Here is a 27,090-nt window from a genome sequence, read left to right on the forward strand (position 1 = left end):
CGCCTGATGGTGTAGGTTGCTCGCTACTCCGGGCTCCGCGCCTGGCCCGCCACAAGACGACGGGAGCCGAAGCTCGGGCCCCTCCTGACTCTCCCGCTGCTTTCCCAGTGTCCGGCGCCCCTCAGTCCGTCGTGGCTGGGAGCCGCGCCACTCACCCACACCCGGGGCAGCACCGCTCCCCTGCTGAGACGGTGGCGCCCGCCGTGCGCGCCTGCCTCTAGCCCTGGCGGGGCGCGCCGCTCCTCAATCTCCCGGCGCCGCTCCTCCGCCTCCTCCCCTCTCGCGGGGGCCGGGCCACGCCAGGGCGCTTGCTCCTTACTTGGGGGGCTTGGCGGCGCGGGAGTCGCCGCCCGCATGGATACCTGGTTTTATAGTCTCGGGGGTCTGCATGGCAATGGCTACTCAGGAAGCGGGCTGAGCCGTCAGGGCCGAAACTGACGGGGCGGCGGAGACCGCCCCTGACCTTCACCCACCTCTCGGTGGGCCACGACGTCGGGGAGCAGCTTCTCCTCCGCGCTTCCCTGGGGCTGCGGCAGCGGGGGCGGGGCGGGGGCTGCTCACAGGGGGCCACATGCACCCGACCGGGCCAATCCCAAAGTCACAGTCTTCTCTCCTCACCCTCCGCCCCCACCGGAGTCGGTGCCCGGGGCTCCATAGAAACTGGCGGGACCCTGAGCCCGTCGAAGAAGACGAGGGCTGCCCCCATCGGTGCGACTGGAAGGAAGTGGGACCCCATGAGGGCAGAACTGGACCATAAGCGCACTGGGGGTGGTGGCGAAAGGCGGGCGGGGAGTAAATCACTCCCCAAATCGGGGGGGGGGGTAGTACCTACGCTGCGCGGGGTTGGGGGCCCTCAGTCTGGCTGGGAACCGCCACTGGAAGTGTAGCGAATCACGCACGCACACACAATTGTTCCTCCCGCACACGCTGATTCGGCGCGGGGGTGGCGGTGGGGGAGTGCGCTCTCGTATCTCGGACGTCTCCAACCGAGACAACGCGCCCGCCTGCCAGCTCCCGGCGGCTGAGAAGCTGGCGGTGCGGAGACGCGGCGACTGGAGCGGGCGCCTTAAGATCCGGGAGTACTGCAGCCGCGTTAGCAACTCCTCGGCGCCGCCTCCCCGCTGTTTCAGGACCCATCGCCACCCTGGAAAGAGCGAGGGACATGCAAACCTCCCCCAGGGTCCCCATCTCCCTCTTGAGCACAAAACCACCCCCAGACCACAGGGCTCTGACCTTGACCACTAGCTGAACCCTTCCGAGATAAGAAGAGAGCACGAGTCAACAGAGTGTGAGAAAACTACCGTATCCCCTCTCCCTCCGGCCCGCTGCTCCGCCCTGGGAGGGGGGGGGGAGGAGCAGGCCTCGGAGGAGGGGAGTCAGAGCACCTAAGAGCTGCAGAGGGTGGGAAAGTGTGTAGGGTTGGAATGGATATTTGTGAAAAAAGAAGTGAGTCAGGTATCGACTACAGAATTTACTGAGACTTTTTGTGAGCTAGGTATTGTGTGTTCCCAGCCGTGGGAAATACAGAGGCGGAAATTCGGTTCTGGATGGAAGAAACCTCCCCTCTCAAGCGGGAAAACAAGATCGGGACATAAAAAGTCGAGTTTATCGCCTAGGGGCTGAATACGTATGTTAAATACAAAACGGAGACAGTCCTGGAGGAGAAAATGTGGGGAAAGGCGGACTCTAGAGTCTTCTGAGAATAGGGCTTCTGAGATGGTCTTCAAGGATGTGTGGGAGCTGGCTGCTAAGAAGCAAGGGCACGTAAGCAGGAAAAACACCTTTAGTGCTGAGGGCTGCTTTAAGGGGTCCCTTTATATGAAAGACAGGAAATTAAGGGAAGAATAAAGATGTCTTCAGCCTGGGCAAAGCAGTGACCAGAAGCTTTGCAGCAGGCTCTGCTTGGGGAAGGGTATGGGCAAGGAGAGGATTTGCCTCCGGGAAAAGCCCATGGGCCCAGATGGGGGAGTGGCAAAGTGGGCACATAGCTCTGCACCCTGAGCTTCTCACCTCTCTCCAGCTCCCAGGCTTCAGAGATGCCCACATGGCATCGGGGCCAGCCGTGAAGCAGGGACTCCCACTTCCCTCTCTCCTGGGCGGAGCACGTGATGTATGCCTGTGCACACCGTGAAGCGCCCCTCTTCTGACTTTTTGCATTTTTTAATCCCCCTACTCTGAGATCTGCCACTTTTCTCTCATGGTGTCACAGAAAGGGCATTTGACAGCAAAGTCCCAGCTTGAAGGCGTTTACTAGCAGTGTGGCTCCAGGCCTGCATACTCTCTTCTGCAAAAGGAAGCCAAGAACACCAACCCTGCCTGCTGCAAACAACAGCAAGCTAGGGAGTGTCAGGGAAAGAGCTGCACAGTTATTCAGAGTGCAGAAAGCCCAATCCCACCCACAGACCTGCGGGCCCCACCTGGAGTAGGAATAGACTCGTCAAGCCTAGTAAGGACGCAGGAATGCTCTCCCTGTTTACTCAGGTAGCAGAAGAAAGGTTTTCTTCTCTTCATGACTCAATTTCCCTTTTCTGCAGCATGAAGAGAATTGCTTTCTTCTCTTCTTTCTCTGTTTCCAGGGTTAGGGGAGGGGGTATCCCAGGAATCTGTGCGGCAGGCCAGCCCAACAATCCAGGCAGTGACACCCCCAGGTGGAGGAGAGAAGCAGCAGGAACACAGAAGGGGCACTGGTCCCAAAGAGCCCTGCCCCTCCTCCCTGAGCCAGCTCAGCCTCATTTTTGTCCTTTTTCTCTGTGGTGGATGGAGAGAGTGCCAGGGAAGAAGAGGAGCTGAATCAGGGCCTCACCCTGGCCCGTCAGAGTGTGCTGTGCTGGGTACTCTCTGGAAGGAGCGGCCGTTCCATTGCCCCAGCTGGTACTACCAACCCAGCCAGGCCAGAGGTGGGATGGGGGGGGCAGTGCCACGTCTCATGCCCTAAAGCCTTTGCTCTGACTTCCCAGTGGGCTCAGCATGTTCTGAGCAGAAAAGAAATAGCAACGATGAAAAAAAGCTGAGACTCTGCTGAGGAGCATCGAGGCACCAACAGCCGGAATTAGAAGCTGTCGCTTAGGGAGCTGAAGGCTGACAGGCGATGGAGCTGAGGCAGGCAGGGGGCAGGCAGGCACGCCACACTCCCCTTCCCTCCCACCTGCTGAGCCTCCCCCTTGCAGGCCCCAGGCTGGCAAAAGGGCTTCCTCCCAGAGGCGGCTCAGGCCTGCAGTCTGTCACTCTGTCTGCAGCTGCCCCCCTTCCCAGGCCCCCTTCTTTCTTCCTCAAGTGTCACCAGCCCCCTCACCCTGTCACGTTGCACCAGCTCAGCAGGGTTGGGCCTGGTGGCACGTGGCTGGGAGATCCAGAGAGCTGGGGGGGGGGGGGGTGAGTCAGCAGGGGACTCTGGCGTCTGAGTCAGCAGTGGGATTGGGAAGGGGGTAGGGACCCTTCTCTTGATGCAAAAGGTGAAACTGAGGCATGCCAAGTGGATAGGGAGGCTGGCCCCAGCCCCACAGATCTGCAGCAGGAGTGGAACCAGTGAGGGACGGCATCAGTTCTTCCTCTGCACATCCCCTGAGGCCAGAGATTAATTCACGTCCGGGGCCCAAGGACTGTGGCATTTTCCCAGGGGCACCCTGCCCTTTTTCCAGAGGACAGAAAGCAGGGAGGTGGGTATTTGCCCTGCCCTCCTGGGAAGCCCCCAGCCTGCTGTGCAGAGGCCTCTCCAGGAGGGAGGATTGCATCCCCTTCCCCACTCCTGGGCTTCTCAGCCCCAGACTGGAGGCCTAGAGACTCTGCCCAGCCTGACTGAGGGGCAGAGAAGGCAGTCTTCCCCTGAGCGGTCATTGGTCAAAGCTGGGGACTGCCCAGTGGGCCCTATTTGGCACTGGTTCCGGCTTATGCCCCATGCCCAGGTCAGTGAGTTCCTCTAGGCCTGGATCCTCATCCCTGTGAGGTTCTACCCCTGGGTTGGGGAGGAGATGGGGCAGCTGAGTGCTCAGCTGGAGTGCTGAAGACAGGGCACTGCCCTGGGGTGTCGGTGTCCCGCCCTCCGCTGTCTCCAGTGTGTATGCAGGCTGACCAATGACAGGCTTTACTCCTGTGAATGCGCAGGCCCCCTAGCCTCACCCTGCAGCCAGGGACTGCTAGCCTCACAGAGATCAAGCCCCCAGAGGGATGGGGGGAGGGGCTAATGGCATTTGCTATAACTCTCTGATAAGAAAACAGCCCAGAATCAACACCCACCCTGCCTCTCCGAAGCCAGTGTCTGTTTTCATTTGCGATTTGGGACCATGTCAATAGGTGCAGTGAATAGCTGCTCAGAAGCCTCTCTACAGCCTGTGTCTGGGTCAACCATAACGGCCACAGGAGCCTGAGAATGCGACCGCTCTAAGTCTGCCTAAAGGGGCCCAGGTGGCCTGACAGCTTGCAACTCCCCAAGAGGGTGGGGGGCACCTCTGCGGGAGGCTCTTCTGCTCCAGCCCTGAGGGTGGAGACAAGGAAGGGCCACATCTGGTGAGGAGTGGAACAGAAAGGTGACATCATTTTCCAGTGGTTGTGGCATCAGGGCCGGCAGATGGGGAAGTGAATCCTCTTCAAGCCCAGAGGCAGGGCCATTCCACTGGGCTCTAGAAAGGACCTCATGCCCAGGTCAATTCTCATGGACTTTTTCCCCAGCCCACTTCATTTGGGGGCCACTCTACTCCGCTGCCCCCCCCCCATTTCTTTTATTTATTTTTGGCTGCGTTGGGTCTTCGTTGCCGCGCGCGGGCTTTCTCTAGTTGCGGTGCGCGGGCTTCTCATTGCAGTGGCTTCTCTTGTTGCAGAGCACAGGCTGTAGGTGCTCAGGCTTCAGTAGTTGTCACTCGCAGGATCTAGAGCACAGGCTCAGTAGTTGTGGCGCACGGGCTTATCTGCTCCGCGGCATGTGGGATCTTCCCGGACCAAGGCTCATACCCGTGTCCCCTGCATTGGCAGGTGGATTCTTAACCACTGCGCCACCTGGGAAGCCCTGCCCATCCCCACCCGCCTTTCTTAGCTGTAGAACAGAGGCCAGGCTTAGGCAGGAAATCTTGAGACAGGGTTCTTTAGTAGGAGTAAGAAAGAGAAAAATAAATAAACCTCATAAAGTCAGGAGAGAAAATGGTGCTGACCTTGTCAGGACAGCCTGAGCTGGGGCACATGCTGGGAAGTACCCCTCAGGCCTAGGAAAAGGGGTGGCTGGGCTCTGGGTGGGAGAGTGCACAAAAGGCCGTCCTTCTCCCCTCACCCCCAGCCCCAGTTGTCTCAGTGGCCTGAGGGCCACACAGCTGAGGCAGCTTTTCCACATCAGCCTCCCATCCCCCAAAGGCAGGAGGCAGGGAAGGCACCTTAGCCTGGAATCCTGGGAGCAGCTGTCCCCAGGGAGCTGGAAGGAAGTGCTGGACTCTGTATCCGGGAGCTGACAATGAGGCCAACTCAGGGCAAGCCCGAGATGGGGCCTAGAAGCCAGGGTGAGCTGCCCGCCTTATGGCAGGAGAGTTTGGAGTTTGGACCTGCTTGAACTACAGGTGATGGAGTAGAGGTTCCAGGTGGCCAGGCCTAACCCTCCAGGTGAGGAAACTGAGTCTAGAGTGGCACACTAGGAAATGCAGAGTGGGGCCAGGGCCCCATTTCATGCCTCCAAGTTCATATTCTTTTGCCCTCAACAAGCATGTGACAGACGCTTCTTCAGAGGGGAAGCGGAAACAGGAGGGGCAGGGTGTTGGACGGAGAGGACCTCAGACCCCAGATGGGCCCCAGCGGGCCTGCTTCCTGCCTCCTACTTAGCCTGGCTGTTGAGAAAGGGGCTCCAGTGTCCAAGGGAGCTCCAGCTTCCCGCAGCTTCACGGTGCTGGGGCCCTTTCCTCGAGGGGGAATGGACTCACGTCCCAGAGAAGGGTGAATGTCCTTGCAGAACGTCCCAAGGGCATGGGGGCATCAGAGGAGGGTCTCCTCGGCGTCTGTCTTCTCTGTGAGTGCATCCTGCTCACACAGCTCCCTGGAGACCCTGCAGGGCCTCTCAGGCTTGTCCTCCTCCGCAGAGGGCAAGCAGGCCCTGAGGCAGGTCCTCACCGACTCCTTCACTTCCACCTCCAGGCCCTTCATCTTGGCCTCGTACTGTGCCAGCGCCTCCTGCTGGAACTGTGAGGACAGCAAGGACCACCCCCTGGCTCAGGATGGGCCACCTGCCCACTCTTCCTCGCCTGAACAGTGGAACCAGGAGATGCCTGGTTTGTTCAGACCTCCCAGGAGATCAGGGTGGGAGGTGGGGGTAGTGGAGCCCATCAGGGGGTCTCTCAGGAGAGGGAATACCAACCAAGCAAAGAGATCTGCAGAGCTGCCTCATGATTCCCTGGGAATCAGAGCCCTGACCCCCTGGAGAGGGGCAAGTCCCCCACGGCCACCCACCTCTTGACTCGCAGCTCCCCGGAGCTGGGTCCCTTTACACCCTGGAGCCAGGCCAGCTCTGCTGTGGGCCAGGGTAGTGGTCCCCCCCCCCCCCCCCCCCCGTCACCTGCTTTTCCATCTCCCGGATCTGTTCCAGGCAGGCTGCCTGCTTCTCTTCCAGCTTCTCCTGGTGCCTCTCCAGGTTCTCCGTCATCTGGGCAGGAGTGAGAGACAGAGAATCAGGACAGCATAGGCAGGCAGTCTGGGGTGAAATCCAGCTACAATCCCAGTCAACGAGCTGGGAGCCTTTGGACAAATTCCTTAACCTTTGAAAAGTTGGGTTTTTTGTTTTGTTTTGTTTTTTAATTTGTAAAATGAGGATAATAGTACCTGTCTTGCTGGATTGTGAAGGATTATATGAGACAGTTCACGTGAAGCACCCGGCTTAGTGCCTGCACAAGGTCAGGACTCAGGAGCTGGCAGCTCTGTTACTGTTGTTAGTAATCCCCAGGGAGCTTTAGGGCCATTCTCCACAGGGCTTTCCTTCCTCTTCTGACTCCCTGGAAGCCTAACTCTGGAAGCTCCCTTGCTCCCTCTCACCCACCCACCCCAATCCCACCTCCCCTTGGCCAGCTGGCCCATATCATTTCCATCGAGGGCAGCTGTCCAAAGACAGACTCCTTTAGGCTGGTATCCCAACCTCTGCACAAAGGTCAGAACCCTGGATGGCCTAAGGGAAGCCCCTCCCCTCTACTGCCTCTCCCCCCCATCCCTAGCTGGTGGGCCACTCTAAACAGTGCATCTCCTAAGGGCAAAGTAAAGGCCTTGGGGCCACTCCTTCCCTCAGAGAGAGAGAGTGTGTTTGGGAAGGGCACAGCTCTTACACACCTGCTTGAGGACCTGCACCACCTCCTGGATGTGGGAGTTGTTAATCTCTCTCTTCAACCTGTTGGGGTGATCAGAGTTTCAGAGAGGGCAGGAGGCCCCCGGGAAGAGCTGGATGAGACAAATTCTCCACAGGGTGTAGGCAACATGAGAACTCCATCGTAGAACCCTCTGTGGCTGGCATGCATCTATGTCTGGTCTGGGAACCAGCCAGAGAGGTAAGCATGGGGACCCAAGGAGGATCTAAGGAGATATTGGGAGCCCTGGGGGCCCTTTGAGGGAAGGGCTTCCTCACTAAAACGCACTGTTCTTCAAGGCATGCATGGGAAAGTGTAGGTGGGAATCAGCTCTCCCAAGGTTTCACCTCCCTCTTTACACACTTGATTTTCCCTTAAATTCTCCTCTTTCCTCAAATAGTGGTGGCATCTGTGTTTTGCCTAGGGAGGACATTCTCTGATCAGAGGTGACGGAAGTAGAATTAACTTTCCAGCACCAGGAGACAGGCACATCTCTGGGAAGCAAGTCAGGACCCACTCGTAGGAAGGCCCCTTCCCATCCAGTGTGGTTCTTGCTCAGCACTGGGCCTGGAGTTTGAGTCCTGCGCCTCCCCTCCAGGGCTCACCTCTCCTGAGCCATCTTGTCTGTGGTGACCTTCATCATGGCCTGGATCCGATCCAGCCTCTTGGCCTCCAGCTTTTTCTTCACCTCTTTGGTGTCACTGCAGAGAAACAGGCATCAGGAAGATGCTTCCTGCGGCTTGGGCCCTCCTGGGAGGTAAGAGTCAGGCGTAGAAGGGAGGCAGTCTTACGTCTCCAAAGTCTCCTTGAGGGTCTTCAGCTCTGCAGCCTGTTTCTCTCTGGCCAGCTCCATCATCTTGGTCATTTGCTGAGGGAGAGGAAGGACCGGCTAAGCTAAGACCGAGGAGATGCCCTTGGCTGTGCAGAGGGTGTGGGGTCGATCGGGCCCTCGCTCCCTCCCCTCCCCGACGCTGGCACCTCGGCCACTTGCTGCGCCCTGCACCTCCAGACACACTCGCACTGCTCCTCGCCCTGCTGCAGCAGCTCCAGCTCCAGCCTGTCCCTCAGCTCTCGCAGATGCGCGCCCGCGCCCTCGGGGCCTTCGGCCGGCGCCGACCCGGCGGGGTCCTCGCCCGGCGGGGTCCTGCGGAGGCCATGTGGGGACAAGCCGTGAGCCCCAGGCCGCCCGCGCCCGAGCCGCGGGGGGCAGGATGCCTCCGCCGCCCTTACCTGTTTTTGCGGGAGCCTTTCCCCGGGCCGAGCTTGCGGCCCCGGCCCTCGCCGCCGCCCCCAGCGCCCGGCGGCCGGAGCTCGGCCCGCTGCGCCGCGCCCCTCTGCAGCAGCTCCTCCCAGCGCCGCGCGCCGCGCCGCTCCAGCTCCCGCAGCTCCTTCTCGTGCCGCCGCTGCAGCTTCACGACGCTCTTCAGCTCCCGCAGCTCCTCCAGGCTAGCGGTCCGCGGCTCTGCTGGGGCAGGCGTGAGGCGCGCGCCCCCCGGGAACCGCCCCCCACCCCGAGTCCTGGACCCTCCCCGGGCTCGACCCCAACGTGACTCGGTCTCAGCAGGCCTTACCCGCAGCGTCTTTCGTGGCCTCCTCCCTGGCCTTGGCCTGGGCTGCTGCAAGAACCAAAGGAGAGGCTCTCCGGTGCCCTCGGCTCGGCCGCTCCCGCGCCTCCCGGGGCTGGCGGTGTGGGCCCCCTGCTGCGCGCTGCCCAGCCCGAGGCTTCATATGCAGCCGTTCCCTCCCCAGGTGAAAGTTTTCGGGGTTGTTTTTGTTTTTGTTTTTATAGAGAACTGCCGCCCGTCTGGGATGTGCCTACCGGTGCAGCGGAGAGATCGAGACCCTTCCGGTAGGTGCGGGGACCCCGCAGTGCGTACCTGCTGACCCGTTGCTCGGTAAAGCTGATGCCCCATTGACCTGGCGGGCAACTGGACTCCCGAGAGGGAAGGGATTCTGTGTAGGGAGAGCGTGTTAGGAAGGTGTCTCTCTCCCTGAGCCCTGGACTCTGCCCCCTCCCTCATCTTCCCACAGAGAGGGTGCAGCTCATGGGGGCCCCTGGCAGTGGACCTGACAACACAGACCTCAGGCAGGCCTCCCATGGCTTCCTTGAGCTTCACAGACTTCTTATCATGAGCACTGAAGAACTTGATGGGATTGGCGAGGGCCACCGTGAGATCTGGGTGCACAGGGACATGATGGGCCTGATAAGGAGATGTACCTGGGAGCCTCCCCCAGCCTCACCTACGCCAGAATACCCTGTCCTGCCCCCCTCTGGAGGCTGGCTTGCTGAGAGAGGAGGGGGGATGGACGCCCTGGGGCTTCCAACATTCCAGGGGCCTCCCACCTGCCCAGGTGTCAGGCACATAGTCCTTCATCTCCAGGAAGACAAAGAGTGCAGGCATGGTGAGCGGCATGTTGCTCTCGCTGTGCAAGCACAGGTGGTGGTATCCTGTGGGACATGACCGGGCGGCCGGTGAGCCAGAGCCCACTGCTGCCCAGCACTGCTCACCAGCAGCCCAGTGCTCGACACTTCTGGCTTTAGTCTGGTTCTACCTCATGTGGTTACTGTTAGGATTAAGTGAGAAAGTGTTATAAGCCCGTAAAGCATTTTAAGTGCCCAATAAGTGTCAGCTACTTGGGAAACTGCCCCAGTAGTTTCAGAGAATTAGAGACATTGTGTTGGGTGGGCAGAGTCCCCACCTCTGTCAGTTTCCTGGAGAGGTACTATTCCTGCCCCACTTTCCCAGGCTGATAAAATGACAAGGCCACCTCCCTGAAGCTGCCCCACACTCTGGACGGGATCCGGATGCTGGTCTTGGTCTCAGACCCACTGGGAACAGCAAAGAAGAACACCTATCCTTACCAGAATTCAGGGCATTGATGGGGATGATGCGGTGTCCAAGAAACTTGTTGCCGTCCTCCATCACAGCCACCCTGAGGGAGGCCAGCTCAGGCATCAAGATCTGGGGAGAGTTCAGGACAGGACAAGCTGGAGAGGGGAGAGAGTGGCCAAGCTGCCCCCCTTCCCTGATTCCAGAAATCTAGGGTCAGTGTGAGAACATGGCAGGCTTTACTGGATCTGGTGAGGACAGAGGGCCCACTCCAAGCCACACTCATAGACATCCTAACAGCTCAGGTCATGGCTGGTCCACACAGGGCAGAGAGCTGGATATGCAGCCCAGGGCTCCAGGGGGCCTGGTGCAGACAGCCCTTGGAAGCTTTGTCAACAAGTATCCAATGGGAGCAAAAGGCCCCGTGATTCCTTGGGTCCCTGCACCCTGGTCTGGGAGTTCACATTTCTGCCTCTAATCGTAACATGGACAAGCGTGCACCTACACACATGTACACACGCATACAAAACTTGCCCACAAAGTAAGTTTCTGTAAACTTGGTTTTTGGACTCTTGAAACTCAGGAGGGCACAGATGAGGGGTGGGAAGAGGAGGAGGATCGAGGAAATCCCTTTATGTATTTTCTCTTCTACAAGTAGAGACCAAGAACTAGGGACAGATCCCAGCCCCTGCCCTGATCTAGCCACCCCACCTTTTCAAAGACAAAGGGCTCCTCCTTCCAGACAGGATTGATGGAATTGGTACTGGGTGACAGCTTGGTGCGATAGCGCCTCTTGGGGTCCCCAGGAAGGCCAAACAGCTCCACTTCCACATAGGTGCGCACACTGCGTTCTGACAGGAACTGCCCAGAGATCACCTGGAGGTTGGGGCCCATGGGAGACCAGCATCAGCTCCCCCACCCAGGCCATTCCCCAGAACTGAGGGCCTCCAGCCCCCCTAGCTGAAACATCCATTCTTGGGTACTGTGAAGAGCCCCATTCAATTCTGGCCACAGAGTAGAGGCTGTGTGGCTTAAGGGTTACAGCTAAGCTCTGGCACCCAGGGTGCTTCCAGCATTTAGGGAAGAGGTGTGGGCCTCCCCACCTCCCTCCCCAGCGAGGAAGGAACAGGGCCCTCCCCCCCCCCCCGCCCCCCGGCCCGGGGCCTGGGGCTCCTGCTGCCCCACTCTTTTCCCCTCCCCCACCCCAGCCTCAGCCCTTCCCCTTGGTTTCCATGGGGACCAAGAGGCAGCCTCCAGTGCTGAGGAGGAGGCAGTTTCCAAGGCAACTCGCTACTTCACGAACTGGCTGGGGCTGAAGTTTTCGGGATATCAGGGGAGGGGGTTGGGAATGGAGGAGTGGGGCTCCTGTGTCTTTCTCCTCAAGACCCCAGCCCTCCCGGCCACTTGTCCACCTCAGGGCCTTGCCGTAATGGAAAGGGTGGTGGCTACCACCACGTCGATGCGGTCCACTGAGAAGGGGTTGAACTGCTTGTCCAACCGGCGCATGAACTCATGCTTGAGGAGGTAGCCACTCTGCCCGTTGAACTCAAAGAGCGCCATGTTCTGCTGCATGGGCAGGTCTGGGGGGCACAAGGGCACTCAGGAAGGGCGGCCCGGCTCTGGGTCTGCACGCAGCCTCTCTTTCCACATTTCCCAGCCTTTCCCGTCTCGCAAATGGGGAGGTTGGGTGGACCGTGAGGATGAGGGTTTCTCATGTCCCAGCCCAGTTCCTTAGGGTCTCATGTCTCAGGAAGGGCCCGCAACCTGGAGTCAGCAGGAGCAAAGCCACAACTGGACCTCAAGCTCACAGTGGGAGTTGAGGCCAGTGGAGCAGGTGTTCCCACAGACCCACTCGGGCCAAGCAGCCAGAACCCATGCCAGCACCCTGGCATCATCACAGACATACTCGTATACGTGCAGGCACATAGGCATGAGCTGATGCACTAAACGCTCACACACATGCACATGCGCCCAGAGCCTAAATGAACATCAGCCCCCCGCCCCCAGGTCTGTTCCAAAGACCCCCCCTCCCCAGGGAAGGGGTAAAGGTGGGAGGGGCAGGGGAAGGTTCTTAAGGGCCTGAGCATGCCCTCACCCATCGTCTGGAAGTTGAGGGCAACCATCTGGCAACCAGCATTCCAGAACATCTGGGGCATGTAGTTGGAGGAGTCCATGCGGGTGCCCTTGGGGTAGATGCGGCTCATCTGGCGCTTGTTGTAGCTGCCGCAGGGTATAGGAGCCAGCAAAGCCACCTGCACCGGGAAGACCCACAGACCCCCTGCGAGCCCCGTCCCAGGCCTCCCCCTTCCCTCCACCCCACCAGGGACCCTGGCTAGTGAGGTCTCAAGGATACTCCACAAACTGCACTGAGGACTTGGAGAGCAGGTCGTAAGCCTTGAGCTCCGTGAAGGAGGAAATGACATAACTTCGGTTCTTCTCTGTGTAGGGGAGAAAGAGGAAGGAGAGTCCGCGTCAGCCTGTCCCCTCCCACAGACTTGCCCTCCCCTGTGGCGCGGCTCCCTCCAGCACAGAGATGCCTCCAACCTAGCGTTTCCACCGAGGGCTGAGGGTTGAGGGGCCACCCCCGGGGTGGGGAATATGCAGATCTGTGTGGGTAGCAGTGTGTGCTGGAGGTAAAGGGCACGCACAGTGGATACATACGCACAGGGATGGGGTGTGCGTGCCAGAGTCCTAAAAAGTGGGGTACATGCCCTGGGTGGACGCGGAGGGTGTGGGAAACACGCAGCGATGAGCCCGGGGGGTCAGGAACACGCTATGATGCACAGGGAACAGGGTGCAGGGGTGAGAGGCACACAGCAAGGGTGGTGCACAGGAGGGGGTGCAGGCTGGGGCTTCAGGGATGACGAGCCAGTGCTGCAGAGTGCATGCAGAAAAAGGTGTTCGTGTTGGGGCTGTGCACAGAGGGTGAGAGGAACTCATCACGCGCATGTCCAGAGAAGATAAAGGTAAACAGCGTGGACGCGCTCAGAAAGGGAAGGGAACAAGGGGCAGATGTGCGCTGGCTGGTTTCTTTGCCTTCCTCCCCCTCCCAGGAGTTCTCATGCCCAGGCAGCCACAGAAGGAAGCTGGAGGAGCCCCAGGCCGCCCGGCCGAGGTGGCCCTTGGTAAATGACCTGCCTGTCACCGACACACTCCAGAGCATTCTGCTTGGTGCCAAGTTCTCAGTACAGTGATGGGACACTGGGAGCCACTGCCACTTAAACATGCCTCTGCCTGGCTCCTCTGCTGGGTATTTATAAACAGGGCCCCCAGCCCAAGGAGAGGGAGGACCCGCCTCACTCTCACCCCCACCCATCAGGCTGCTCTGGCGTCAGGACACGCTTCCTAAGGGCCTTCTCCCGAATCTAGCCTAACTTCCAGCTTACCACCACCGCATGCTAACTCACGGGCAGAGGACTCGAAGGAGATGAACTTGGTGGGTTGGACGTAATTGACTAGGCTGGACATCTCCTTGTAAGCCGTCACCTCCAGGCCCGCTGTGCCCTAGGGAGAAGGGGGGAGGATGGGAAAGAGGCCAGCTCAGAGCCCAGGGGCCCGGTCCCACACCCCCGCCTGGAGGGCCCTGCAGTGGAGCTGGCAGAAGGGCCTCGGGGCTCCCCACACACCTCATCTGACTGCATCTTCTTCATCCCTTCTTCATCCAGGTTTCCCGACTCCTCCTCTTCCTCTTCCACCTCCTCCTCCTCCAGCTCAGCCCCTTCCTCACCAGCCCACGCTGCCACATACAGCTCCATCAGCACTGGGGGCGGGGGAGACCCCAGCACCAGGCTGGCTCTCCCCTCCAGGCCCAGCCCCTCTCTCCCATTCCAGATGCTCCTCCTCGGCCACCCCCACTCCTCCCAGGCCGCCTCACCTGTGTCCTCACCCACAGAGACATTGGGTGGGCCGCTCCCCTCAGCCTCCCCACCCGGCTCCTGGCTGGGGGCTGGGGGACCAGAAAACTGGTTCTTCTTGTTCTTGATGAGGATCTTGCCTCGGAGATCCTCAGGGCTGGGCAGGGGGATGCCTGGTTTCAGCTGTGGGAGAGGAGACAGGGTCCTCAGCACTATCTCCTCACCTTCAGGGAGTAGCCCAAGCTCCTGCATGGCAAGCTACGCTCCAGCTGCCCCCGGCCTAACGCTCCAGCCTCTCCTCTCATCACTCCCACCTCGTGCGCTAAACCCCTGCCTGACCCAACTTATCCCAGCTCCTCAGTGATCTTTTCTCAACTACTCAGCCTGCCTAGAACACCCTTCCCCACTCTCACCAGGATAAATCCATTCTTTCCCTCAGGTTTCAGCTTAGCCATCACCTCCTCCAGGAAGCCTTCCCTGATCCTCAAGACCAGATCTGGAGCCCCAGGTGCTCTCATAGCAGCCACTGGTTGTAATGGCCTGGTTACTTGTCTGCCTCCTGACTAGAGGGTAAGTGATCTGAAGGCTGGGACTGCCCCTCTGCTACTGACATACCCCCCAAGCCCAGCATAGTGCCTGACACGTGGTAGATGGTAGGACCCCAGCCCCACGTCCTCCCAAATAAACCCCAGCATCCTCTGGGGACATCTGCCTCCTTAATCTGGCACCCTGCCCTGGCTCCCCAGCCCTCAGACCCAGATGCCCCACAGTGAAGTCCACTCACTGGGAACTTTTCCAGTGGCTCTGTGAGCAGCATATCCCCAAATATCGTTCGGCAGTACTCGGCCATCTTAGCCTGTTGGCGGGGTCTGCAGGGAGCAGAAGTGGGTGTGGTTCAGCAGCTCCACTCCACCCTCTTGTCCATCTTTTTGTGCCCCCTGATGACCCAGATCAGGGGCTCAAGATGTTGGGGAGGCAGGGACACAGGCAGGAGAGCCTGGGGTCCCAAGGAGATTGTGTTGAGACCCGGGAGAGAGCCAGAAGGCATGGCTAGAGGCTGGAGACAGTTGTGGGGAGGGCAGCTGCAGGCGGGAGTTGGGGACAGGGTAGAGAATGAGGCTGGATGGCCTGGATACGCACGAGTCCACGTGGTTTTCAAACGACAGGATGACCGGATAAGGGGAGGTCTTAAAGGCACTTTCTGCAATAGCTTCAATTGCTTCCTGGAGGAGAAGGGGACCCCATGGGGAGGTCAGTGCTGTGCCTCCAGGCTTCGCCTCCCTCAACGGCATCCTTCCCCACTCCCCAGTTTCAACACACACGTAGAACTGGAGGGCCACTCTTGGCCCTGTGTCTCTTCTGGTCCTCTCTAGTACCCACACTGGTCCAAGGCCTCCCAGCCATCCCTCCTCTCTGGCCTCACTCCCCCCAACCCCAAAAAGCTCATGGCCCAGGGCCCTCCCCTAGTGCCACTGCCACCAGCCTCCACATGACGAGTCTCGCCTTGAAATAGATGTCTGTGGTCATGGTGAAGCCGTGGGTGATAATGGGCTCCTCGTCAGGGGGCTTCCCCTTCCAGCAGTCCAGCTCTACGCAGCGGCAGCCCGCCAGCAGCACCTGGCGGTACATCTCGGCAGAGGAGAGGCCTGAGAACTGGCCAGCTGAGCCAGAGGAGGGGCGAGGGGCGGGGGCTTCACTCAAGGGCAGTCCAGCTCTGCCCCGCCCCACTCCGTCGTGGGCAGCCCGTGGGCAACCCCTGCAGGGGATTCAGGGGGCAGGAACAGCCCCCGTAAAAGGAGAGGTTGGCAGTGAGGTCGCCAGGGCCCACCTGTCAGGTAGGTGTTGTGGGAGGAGTTGATGAAGTAGTGGTTGAGCGGCTGCGTCATGTCGTGGTGCAGCAGCAACTTGTCCTGGGCCAGCACGCTGTTCTCTGGCCCACAGAGTAACCATACCATGCCCTCGGGGGACAGCTGGCCTGGGGGACGGGGGTGGTTGTCAGGGCAGCAGCCCAGCTGCCAGGACCGGAGAGGACCGTGGAGGGTCAGAAGTTCCCTTAGTCCTCACCCCTCTGCACGTTGATGCCTCTGGGCTCGTACTTGTCGATGAGGCCCTGCACCTGGTCAGGCCGCGCAAGCGGGAACAGCAGGGAGTTGAGCCTGGAGTCCCGCTGTTTCTGGTTGATGAATTTGGCCAGGTGCTCCTTAGTCATGTAGGGTTTGGCCTTGGCGTGGCTGCAGGCCAAAGAGAGGAGCACAGGTCTTCTCTATATCCCCTGGGCTGGGGGCGGGGGTGTGTGTGGTGGGAGCTGGGACAACCCCCTTCTCCAGCGACGCTACCTAATTGTCAGCATGGCAGGTGGGAATTTTAGCCACCACCCCTTCCCCAAGACCAGCCCAGCCCAAGAAGCTCACTAGGAAGTGAAGATCTCATCTATTTCTGGCCGAGGACAAAGGCTCATGAGGAAACTCTTGTAGACGGATTCTGGGAAGTCCTCGGGATTGATGGCATCATTCTGGGGGGATAGAGAGTCACCTGATGACTCCTGCCCCCACCTTCCAGCACTAAGAACCACAGACTAGGCCCAGCCCTGCGCGAGGCGGCTTGGGGAGAGGGAGGGCTCAGGGCAGACAGAAGAGCATCAAGGGCACCCTGAGCCCCCACTTTTCAAGGCCCTGGTTGCTGAGCAGAGAGCATCTTAGCTGGTTTGCTTTGCCCCTGGATTGATACTGGCTAATCTCTTGGCTGGGACAGGATTCAAACTAAGAATGACCAGAACTGGGAAGAAAAGAGCTCAGAAGCAAGCTACTGTACGCTGTTTGCCAGAGCTGTGGGCTATCTTTTTCTTTTTAAATGGAGGATAAGTTTTCAAAAAGGAACAATTTGCATACAAACAATGCACCTCACAACGGAACCCCAAGATGCACGAAGCAAAACTGACAAAACTGAAGGGAGAAATAGACAATTCAACAACAACAGTTGGAGACACCAAAAAGCACAAGGAACGATAACAAAAAATAGACAGATTGGACTTCATCCAAATTAAAAATGTTGCTGTTCCAAAGGATACTGTCAATAAAGTAAAAAGAATGGGAGAAAATATTTGCAAATCAGATATCCAGTAGTAGACGACTTCACACTAAAAGAAAACCCAACTGAACGATGGGCAATGAACTTGAATAGATATCTCTCCAAAGGAGATATGCAAATGACCAATCAGCACATGAAGAGATGCTCAGCATCATTAGTCCTTAGGGAAATGAAAATCAAACCCACAATGAGTGGAATTCCCTGGCGGTCCAGTGGTTAGGACTCTGAACTTCCACTGCAGGGGGCACGGGTCTGATCCCTTGTTGGGGGACTAAGATCCCGCAAGGCGGGTGGCGTGGCCAAAATAAATAAATAAATAACATAAAACCACAATGAGATACCACATCGCACTCACAGGATGACTAAAGTAAAAAGAAGAAAAAAAAGACAGACAATAACAGGTGTTGATGAAGATGTGGAGAAATTGGAACCCTCATACAACGCTGGTGGGATTGTAAAATGGTATAGTCATTTTGGAAAACAGTGTGGAATTTCCTCAAAATGTTAAGTATACGGTTACAATATGACAGAAGAATTCCACCCCTAGCTATGTCCTCAAGTGACTTGAAAACATACGTCCGGACAGAATCGTTCATAGCAGCATTATTCATAATAGCCCCAAAGTGGAAACAACCCAAATGTCCATCAACTGTTGAACAGTTAAACAAAATGTGGTATATCCACACAATGGAATAGCATTCCACAATAAAAAAGGAATGAACTACTGATACATGATACAACATGGATGAAGCTTGAAAACACTGTGCTAAATGAATGAAGGCTGACATCATATTGTATGACTCCATTTACAAGAAATGTCCGGAAGAGACAAATCCATAGAAACAGAAACAGAAAGTAGATTCGGTGGCATTCGGGGTTTCTGTGCCTTTGCATTCCATTCCAGAAAAACCCATCAAATGTTTTCCAGGGTCATTCTGGAAAGCCAACATCAGTCTTAGTTTGGAGCAGAGGCTCTGAGCAGGATAGCTAGACCGAATCTTGGACCCATCAGCTGCAAGCAGAGATGGCTCAACGGCTCCTGCCGGGATGCAGGAGAGCTGATAAATAAGGAGGACTTAGCCAAGGTGGGAACTTGGGAGGCAGGAGAAAAGGAGGGTGGATGTGACAGCCCAAGTTGTGCCCTCAGCAGGAGCCCATTCCCACCCTCTCCCCAACCCCAAGCTTGCATCCCCTGTGACTCATTGCACCGAGGGGTCACCAGCTCCATAGAGTTGAGTGTGGGGGAAGTATTCCTTCTGAGATTCACGTGGACAAGTGATCCATGAGGCCTTAGTTTTATTTATTTATAACATTCCAAATTCTTACCAGGAGAAAAGACTCCGTGGAATCCACAAAGGCACTGGCCAAGGGAGGACAGGGGCCTGAGATCTACCCCCGCCAGGCAGGAACCCTGGCTCAGGGCTGCATCTGCCCAGAGGGCTCCTTTTTGTAAGTCACATAAGGCATCTCATGGGGTGACCCCGCATACGACTTGTAATTAAAAATTACTTGAGTAAAAAGAAAGGAAAAATGTTTTCCTATTGGAACTGAAGGGGTATAGACCAACCTGCTCTGAACCCGGGCACCTCAACCCCCTGCCCCGGTTCTGTCACTGTGCCTTGTATCAGGAACAGGTGGCTTTAGAGTGAACTGACTTTTCGGGCTGTTGGCTGGGACTGAACTGTCATTCCTGCCCTCCGCATCCCCACCAGGCCTGCCCAGGGTGCCCTCCAGTCCAAGGCAACTCAGATGAGAAGGAGAATGCTGGGCGTGGGCTGGAGAGGGGGGAACCACTCACCTTGCCTTTTGGGAGGTGGCAGGCGCTGAGGGCAGCTTCCACCCGCTTGCGGTCAGCAGGAAACATCTGGAAAAAACTGAAGAAGCAGAGAAAAGCACCAGGCCAAGAGAGGGGTCAGGCCTGGAGAGGGAAGGCCTTGGGGAGCTCAGAGGACATGTGGGGAGGGAGGAGGGGAGACTCACTTCTTCACAGGAATCTTTCCTTCAGGGTTGAGCTGCATCTTGAGTTTCACCAGGCTGGTGGGCAGAAGGCAGCCCGTCAAGGCCCGGGCTGACACCCTTAGCCCCACGCGCTCAGGCCAGGCAGGCAGGCAGGCACTTACCTCTTGTCCAGGAAGGTGCTGCGGGAGGCGTTGGCCATCAGCGGGTGCTTGGCCAGAGCCAGGACATCTTCAGCCCAGTCCTGCAGGACCCCAGGGCACAGCAGTCAGGCCCCCAACCACAAAGGTGCCGCCCCACACCGTGGCCCAGGCCCGCCTCTCAGGCTGTCCCAGGTGCCCAGCCCCAGGCCAGGCGCCCCCGGTGCACCTTGCCCACGTTCTCTTTGTAGGAGACGAAGTTATGGAAGGTGAGGTCCACCATGTCGGGGCCAGACACCACGGTGAGCGTCTTCAGCAGGAAGTTGTTGTCAGGAAAGTCCATGTTGAAGACATCCCGGAGCTTCTGGCTCTGTAGCAGGTCGTGACAAGGTTAGGATCAGAGGTGTGTGCCCCCGTCCCTGCCCACTGTGGCTCTCCCTGTCTTTCCCTCTCAGCCACTTGAAATCTGGCCCACGGGGGTGGCATCCCATCCATGCCCATCTTAGGAGCCACGGGAGGGAGAGGCCCACAGGAAGAGATTAACCAAGACTTTGGGGCCTGGGAGTTCTGTGTATTTTGTTTGCCATTTTTCATTTGAAGACAGATTCTTAGTCCCCAGTCTCAGGGAATCCTGCTTTCCACCAATCCCTTCCTCCAATTTTCCTACCAGCATTAGGCAAATATAGGCAAAGCAGTCGGGGTGGAGGGGGAGAGGATGCAAGCAACACCTCCCAGACAGCCTGGGGTGCTCTAGGGGCAGTAGCTGGCCACGCAACATCTCCATCCACTGTGCCCTGATACCAAAGCCCCTTGCTCAGCTCAGGGAGAGACCCTCTGCTCAGCCCACGGACCCTTCCCTGGCTCCAGAGATCAGGCTCCCTGCCCCCACAGGGACTCCTGCCCCAGCCCCGTGGAGCTGGTGGCCGTGCTGAGCCTGGGCTGCTACTGGGCCCACTTACCTTGGGCATCTTGGCAAACTTCCCAAAGCGGGTGTCCCGGATGCTGGTGATATCCAGAAACTCCATCTCCTGGTAGGAGCAAAGACAGGATGCGGACAAAGACCTCAGGTCAAGAATGAAGGGCAGCGAGGAGGGAGCTTCACACCCCTTCACATCTTGGCCAGCTGCCTTCTCTAGATGCCAAGACTGTGGGGCTTCCCAGACCCCAGCCTTCCCTCCTCAGCGATCGGGCTCTCCTTCCTCATGGTGACCCTCCTCCCTTCCTCTCTGGCCACTCCTCCCCTGGCCCCTGGAGTTACTTGGGAGCTGTGACCTCCAGCCTCCCCTCCACCATCCTGGACTCTCCCCATGTTCCGCCTCCCTTCCTTCCGCCCAGGTGCGGAGGACCTTCTCTGATCTCTCTGAGCCCTCAAGTTTACCCAGAACCACAGGCAGGGAATCAGCCTTCAGCAGTAGCTCTAATTCCTTTCTCTCTCTCTCTCTCCAAGGGATGCGAAAGCTGAAGCATCTGGGCCCAAGGCAGCCATGGTTGGAGTGACTGCATCCTCCCTCCCAAAGCAGAGAGCCCCTGCCCACAGGAGATGCCCCCAGAGCCACCCTTCCCGGTCATTCTATCCTCCTGGCATCCACACCTCCACCCCTGTGTCATCGAGAGGCTGCTTGGACTCCATGGAACAGCGGGAGCTCAGGGCCACGGTAGGTAGGGGCTGCCTCACCTTATTCTGATACGTCCAGTACAAGTAGTAGCCCTTGGGATCCACACGGAGGATAACCGGGGAGGCTATTGTTGTTTCCTGCAGAGAGAAGGAGTCAGCTCCCTGCTCTGAGACTTCAGGCCGAGCTTTACGTGGCCCGGGCCAGGGGTTTCAGAGCTCACCGTCTGCCTAGGAGGTGGCCATCCCAGGGATCTGCAGGCATTTCTCTTTGTTCTCCAGAGCTAAGGGCTGGGTGTAAGCCTTAAGAGCTCTGAACCAGGGGTGGGGAGGGGTAGAGGATTGGAGATGGCATTTCTGGAGGAGAAGAGGGTTTCCCCTCTAAATCCCAAATAGAAGATCTCCCTCTAGACCCCAAGCAGGGTCTTGGCCCCCACCTCACCCTATTTTCAAGGCCCACAGCTCAGCCAAAGAGGTAGAATGTCCCTCACCAAGACTCCACGCTACCCCCAGGAGAGCTGAACACGGTGAGAGCTGAGAGCCCAACTCCCGCAGAGCTGCCTAAGCTTCCTGCCTGCCCAGCCCTTCCATCCATGAACCCCACCGCCCCACCCCACCCCCCCCGCTGTCCCAAGTGCCTTCCCACCTCCCAGCCTCAGCACCCAGCCCCTCTTGCCTAAAATACCATCAAAGACTAGCTTCTGCAGAGCCTTTCCTGAAGCATGCTGCAACAACAGGGCGGGGGCTGGTTCTCAGACCTGGAAGCCCCTCCAGGAAATCCCCAAGGGGCTCACGGACTCCCGGGAAACGAGCCTGTACTAGACCGTGAGCTGCATGCGCCATGTTTGCCGAAGGAGCAGGTGAACGAGAAATGAACTCGCTTCTGCGTTCCTGCTCCACTCACAGAGCACACAGCCTACCTTTTGTTTTAATGGTCTTTGTATGCACAAATAACAAGATACTAAAATCGAAGTTTCCCACCAGGCATGGTAGTTGGCTGCACACCAGACCAGACCAAATGCAGAATTTACAAAGGAAATGGCCCAGAAAAAGGTTCCCAGATTAGGGGCAGTTAGGATATGGGGGGAAAGAGAATACTGTGTGAGGAACCTCATTTTGGAGAAAGCTGTGTTGTGAGCTCCCTTCCCTTCCTTCCCCGAAGGGAGGGTTGGGGTACCTGACCCCTCACCTTAAGCTCGCACTGGGAGAGCTGTCGTCACCCCTGCCGTTGTGGTGCATGACAAACTGGGGTCTGACTCCTGCCCAGGAAACTGAGCGGGTGAGAGAGATGCTGGTGTGCTAGGTGAGCCCGAACCCCCAGGGTCTGTGGGGCAATGAACCCGTGAGTATTTTCTGGGTCCAGAGTGGGCCTGTGGGAGAAAGGGGCAAAGCCGAAGGTGCAGGAAGCTGAGGGTGGTAACTGGATTCTCCGGGGCTAAAGAAGTAATTTGAAGTGAGCTCCTGAAACAGAGATGGCAGGAGGACCCTAAATAAGGGATCCCCAGCTCAGGGGGAGGGTCTCCTAAGGATTCTCAAAAATGCGCCTGAGAGAAAGCAGAAGCCTTACACTTCCGCCAGGCCCACTTCGTGATAGCAACTGCTCCGTGAAGAACTTTGGTACCTCTTTCCCTCCTTCCTCACTGTACCCCACCCCTCGTGGGCATAGAGGAAGATCAGGGAATCCTCCCACAGGCCTTTCCGCAGGGCCTGCAGCCCACCTGAAACCATTCTTGGAGGTGGGGCAGAAGATGTCATTCTAAATTAAGACTGGAGTTTTGAGTTATAACTAGTTTCTGAAGGTAGACTGGGCTTTGTGAGGAAACGTGTCCTAGGCTTGTCTATTCCCCAGGAGAAAATGGAACGTCTCATGACGGGCTCAGTTTCCTTCCATGGGTCATAGGGGAGCTTCTCCCACAGAATACATTGGAAACGGGCTGTGGGACACGACAGTGAGCTGGGATTTGATTACATCCTGTACATTGTGCTTATCCAGTACCCAGGTCATCTGCCTACAGGGCCAAAGGCAGTCTGAGAGCAGAGCCTCGTCTGGCAGGTGCGTGTGCCCCGTGACGGGGAAGGTTCCTGCTCGCGGGAGGCAGGATCCAGGACCCTGCAGTGCCCTGCCTTGGGGAGGGCAGCGGGCCTGCCAGGTACACGGATGCTGGCTTGCAGAGAAGGCCACATAGCGCGGCCCCATCCCTGATGACCCTCTGCCCAGTCAGGTTACACGCACTTCCCAGAGGAAGGGAGAGAGGCCGCTTCACTTTTCATTCTGAGCCACTTCCCTCATTCCACAGGCTCCTGGGACGTGGCTCCACCATGCCGCAGTGACCACACCACTCGTGGGGAAGCAGAAAGTCTCTCACCACAGGCCCGCTCCCCATAGCCATGGCAACCAGACTACTCAGCCTAGCCCAGCCCCAAAGGCCTGAGAGCCTTAACTCACAGACTCAGAGCCCCCTCATCCCACCTGTAAGGAGGAGGAACCAGCCCTAAGGGCCCTTCCTCCCCCACCCCCCCACCCCCCCCCGCAGCCAGTCCAGAGACTTCAGGTTCCCTTCCTGGGAGCAGCCAGTGCTGACTCTCACGCTGGGCCAGCCCAGCAGTCTTACCTCCCTGAAGGAGGGGCCCCAAGTTGTTCCTCTCACCCGCCCAGGAGAATCCCTGGCCTATGGCAACACACACATCTTCAGGCTCCGGGAGGACCAGAGGGTGGGAAGCAGGCCCAGTTTGGGAAGCAGCAGACACAGTGGAGACAGAGGTGCAGGGCAAAGTGTGGTTTCCCCTTCCCTGCAGACGGGCCGGCGTCAGGGAGCCAGGCCGAGAGCAGCTGGCGGAAGCAGAAGTCTATCCGTTCCCTCCCAGGCCCCTGGGAGGAGAGCCTCCAGTTCTCCCTTGGGGTCCAGGAGCCTTTCGTGGCCACCTCACAGCAGCTGGGGGAGAGCAGGGCATCCCAGGGACAGGGCCGGGGCCAGGTGGGGAGGGGTGAGGATTCCAGTCCAGGCGTCCGTCTGGGGCTGGAATGGGCTGTCTGCTGGGAGTAGGGGCCTGGCTCACCTCTGCTGCTGGCCCTGCCTCAGCTCTGGGACACCTTTCCTCCCACTGCCCAGACCGGGAGCAACACACCCTTCTCTTCTTGGGGGCTTTGGGGAAAGACAGACCCAGACCCAGAGAAATTTCCTCCTATGACCACCCAGGCAGCCATCGTCTTCCCACATCCAGACACAGAGCCTTAGCCCCAGCAGCCCAGGGACACAGACTGGGGGCACACACCCTCCCGCCCAGGTTTGTTTATCTGGGTAGTTGTGTCAGCTGCCTGGCCAAGCAACACAGGCGCCTGAGTCCTGGCAGACATAAACCAAGCCAGCCCCCCTCCCACCCCGGCAAAGCCCCAAGCAGGGCGGCCGCCACCCCTGCAGCCCTCCGCCCAGTCCCACTCACATCATCCCATCTGATGAAGCGCTCCCCTTGGCTCAGATAGGCCTTCACCCCGGGGGGTTGCAGGACAGGGTTAAGCAGAGACATAGTGCCAAGCGTCCGTCTTAGGAGAGGCTGGGCAGGCACAGCGCGCAGACGGAGGGGAGGAAGGAGGGCGGGCGGGGCTGGGGGGAGACTAGCTGGGCTCACATGGCACCCGCCCCAGCTAGTCCGGAAGTCTGGGCGCTCTTACAGCCCGCGGGGGGCAGTAGCTGGGTGCAGAGCTGAATGCTTCGGCCAGAGGCCCATCTGCCTTTCAAATCAACCTCGTCCCGCCCGCCCGCAGTGGGGGGCTGTGGTCACTGCTCCTGCCCAGGGAGGCCGGGCTCCCCTCCGCAAAGCCCCCCGCCCTCACCCGGTGCCTCAGCACTTCCTGCTCAGGGCTTCCTTCTCTGTGCTGCTCAAGAAGCAGGTCCCGAGGCCTGGCCGCCCCGAGCAGGGGCCTCTCCGTCCCAGGGGTCATCCCTGGTCAGATGTGGGAAGGGGCCAGCTGGGGATACTGCTGCCCAGGTGGACACTGAGGGGGGCGAGCGAGGAGCTCACGAGGGGAAGGGACCCCCACAGAGGTGGGGTCCGGAGCACAGGGGTCACTCTCAGAGGCCGAGGAGCCTGGGACCACCCTGGAGGTGGGAGTTGAGGGAGAAGCAGGGTCCAGCTGGGACTGAGCATTTTGAATAAGCAAAGTTTGCTGAACACCCAGCCCCTCCTTCTCGGTGCTTCCTCCCCATGAAAATGAGGTGCAAGTGAAGCAATCGCGCCCCTCACCCGCATCACACGTGACTCCCTCCTCTTGGCCTTCCGGACCTGGACGAGGCCTGAAACCTCACTGACCAGCCGCCACTCCACACACCGCTGCTTCAAGCACCCCTCATCCACCAGCCTCCACCTTGCTGTCCTGCCAGGCTCCCTCCTCTGCCCTGTGCCGGGGCCTGTGGGAGAGAATGCTTGGGGCTGGAGGGCTGCTCTCAGGGGCCTCAGCTTGCGGTGCTGCTCAGGGCTTATGGCCCTAACTCTGCTCCGGCCCAGGGCCCGGCCCGGGAGCTCAGTCACAGCCCAGTCCAGCCCAGCCCACTTCCTCTTGCCTAATCTGCTCTCATCACCCTTCTTAACCCAGCTGGGGGAGCCGAGAGCTCTGCCCCGGACTTCCTTCCCCTCTCAGGGCCCGGCTTTCTGTTCCAGGTCCCACCGTGGACATTTGTGCCACCCCCTGACAACAACGGGACCCTCACCCAGGCCCTAGAACTGCCTCTGATGGCCAGTCCGGCCCAAGGCAGGAGGATGGGGGCCTCTAGGGGTTGGAGCTGAGGGGGTTCCTAGCACAAAAATAAGCCCTGGAAAAATGATTCTAAGACCACTGGGGTGGATCCTGGAGCAAGGCCTGACTGAACCTGTGGAAACAGCTTGGGAATCCTCCATGCTGCCATGCCCTGTGCCCTCAGGACTCAGCCGCCCTCCCCTCCCTCCAAGCCCTGCTGTCTCTCATCTCTCCTCCCTCATCCCTCCAGCCTTGGACCCCTCTGGGGGCCCCCCTGGCATCTCCTGCTCTTCCGATTCCCTTCCTGGGATCAGGTTCCCTCTCTGTCTGTTTGAATGCATTTTGCAAGGGAAATCCCTGTCCCTTCCCAAAGCCCCTGCACCTGTCACCTGCAGCCGGCCCTGCTCCTGTACCCAATTCCTCCCTCTGGTCCACCCTGCAGCCTTCTCTCTACTTTGGGCCTGGAAAGACAATCCCCTCTCTCTCCCTCGGCATGGGGATGGGGTAGGTGGAGGCGCTCTCATTTCACAGGATTGGGGGCGCCACAAGGAAGGCAAGGATTTCAGGGTTCTTTACTCTTTTACCCTTTCTATCTCCGGCTTTGAAGTTTGAGGCTCTGAATCCACAGAATAAAGCCTCACCCATCTTTACCCAGTGATGACACTGCCTGGACCCTGTTCTTGAGACCCCCAACTGTAGCTTCGTCTGTCCTCGCCTGCCCACATCCTGCAAAGCAGCCCTCAGAATGCAAGAAATCCAAGCAGCAAAGGGAGCTGGGAAAACCTTCATCCAACAGGGATATTTTTCTTTTAAAAATACATTTAGGTTTTTTTAAATGTGAATTGACAAAAATATTGTGTAAATAATGGTAGACTGGATACAGAGAAAATCAGAGAGATCACATGAACACACAGTTTGGGAGACTGGCTCCTGGGCTGAGCTGAAAAGAGGGCGCCTCAGACAGTCTGCCAATCTCATCCCCCCCCCCACCCCCGAGGCAGAAGGTGAAGGGCGAGGATGCCCCCTGCTGGGCGCACTGGAGAGCACGTGCCTCCTGGGGAAAGGCTGGGAACCCCGAAGGCAGACCCTTAGGGAAGTTGCCGCTGGGTCTGGATCAGTTGTGAAGATGGGTATGCTGGAGAGTTTGGCATGTCCGAGCTTTGGGCCAAGAAGGTCGTGCTGTCTCCCAGGGAGATACTGGTGGCCTGGAGCCCCGGGGGCAGGTCCCGAAGTCACTTGCTCACTTGGCACCTCTTGCTTTTTGGTTTCTCAACCTGTTCTTCAGAGAAGTTTAGCGGTGGAAGTTGAACTCAGATCTTTGGGTGGCCCAGTTACCAGACAAACAAGAGAGTCAAATGAGGTGGGTTTCTTACCTGATGCCAGCAGTGGGGTTCAGAAGCCCGGAGGCCTGTTGAGTGTCTTAGGCCAGTGGCTAGTTTACTTCTGGAATGAAGATTGGCTCAGATGTTGCATCCTCAAAGATCTGTTTCCTGGTCGGGCACAGGGAGCCAGGCTGGGCTCACTACTCTATGAACCCAGCCACTTATTAGCTGGTTTATCTTGTAACGGTCCCGTGCCTC

The 27,090-nt window shown here is 58.4% G+C and overlaps 1 protein-coding gene across 3 annotated transcripts; it reads right to left on the minus strand.

Annotated features, from left to right (window-relative positions):
* Positions 1 to 5,065: 5,065 nt before the first annotated feature.
* On the minus strand, positions 5,066 to 24,303 carry PLCB2 (phospholipase C beta 2). Of its 3 annotated transcripts, none has more exons than XM_060004983.1 (32): positions 24,220 to 24,303; positions 20,842 to 20,919; positions 20,126 to 20,194; positions 19,396 to 19,536; positions 19,191 to 19,270; positions 19,051 to 19,104; positions 18,869 to 18,944; positions 16,395 to 16,495; positions 16,048 to 16,214; positions 15,812 to 15,958; positions 15,487 to 15,644; positions 15,124 to 15,206; positions 14,768 to 14,852; positions 14,004 to 14,166; positions 13,756 to 13,865; positions 13,537 to 13,633; positions 12,483 to 12,567; positions 12,225 to 12,349; positions 11,555 to 11,709; positions 10,841 to 11,005; positions 10,162 to 10,261; positions 9,643 to 9,747; positions 9,380 to 9,474; positions 9,176 to 9,251; positions 8,870 to 8,914; positions 8,529 to 8,760; positions 8,277 to 8,442; positions 8,090 to 8,166; positions 7,904 to 7,999; positions 7,285 to 7,342; positions 6,524 to 6,610; positions 5,066 to 6,150 (listed from the first exon to the last, which is right to left on the minus strand). In XM_060004983.1, the coding sequence occupies exons 1-32, from the start codon at positions 24,301 to 24,303 to the stop codon at positions 5,947 to 5,949; spliced, it is 3,564 nt and encodes a 1,187-aa protein (XP_059860966.1). In that variant the 3' UTR covers positions 5,066 to 5,946. The 3 variants fall into 3 exon arrangements, with proteins under 3 accessions (XP_059860966.1, XP_059860970.1, XP_059860968.1); XM_060004987.2 differs by having other exon boundaries at positions 8,529 to 8,763; XM_060004985.1 differs by lacking the exon at positions 24,220 to 24,303 and adding an exon at positions 23,391 to 23,487 and having other exon boundaries at positions 8,529 to 8,763.
* Between the last annotated feature and the right edge of the window lie 2,787 nt (positions 24,304 to 27,090).

This window comes from Delphinus delphis, chromosome 2 (genome assembly GCF_949987515.2).
Source record: "Delphinus delphis chromosome 2, mDelDel1.2, whole genome shotgun sequence".
In the NCBI taxonomy this organism is placed as follows: Eukaryota; Metazoa; Chordata; class Mammalia; order Artiodactyla; family Delphinidae; genus Delphinus; species Delphinus delphis.

Bases quoted from the DNA above. Each gene is read 5' to 3' on its own strand.
- PLCB2 (XM_060004987.2), bottom strand. From the start codon at position 24,303: ATGTCTCTGCTTAACCCTGTCCTGCAACCCCCCGGGGTGAAGGCCTAT. The intron at 12,568-13,536 runs GTGAGTTAGCAT...TCCCCTACACAG, and splicing joins CTCCTTCGAGTCCTCTGCCC to AGAAGAACCGAAGTTATGTC. The intron at 8,764-8,869 runs GTAAGGCCTGCT...CGCCTGCCCCAG, and splicing joins GGCCACGAAAGACGCTGCGG to CAGAGCCGCGGACCGCTAGC.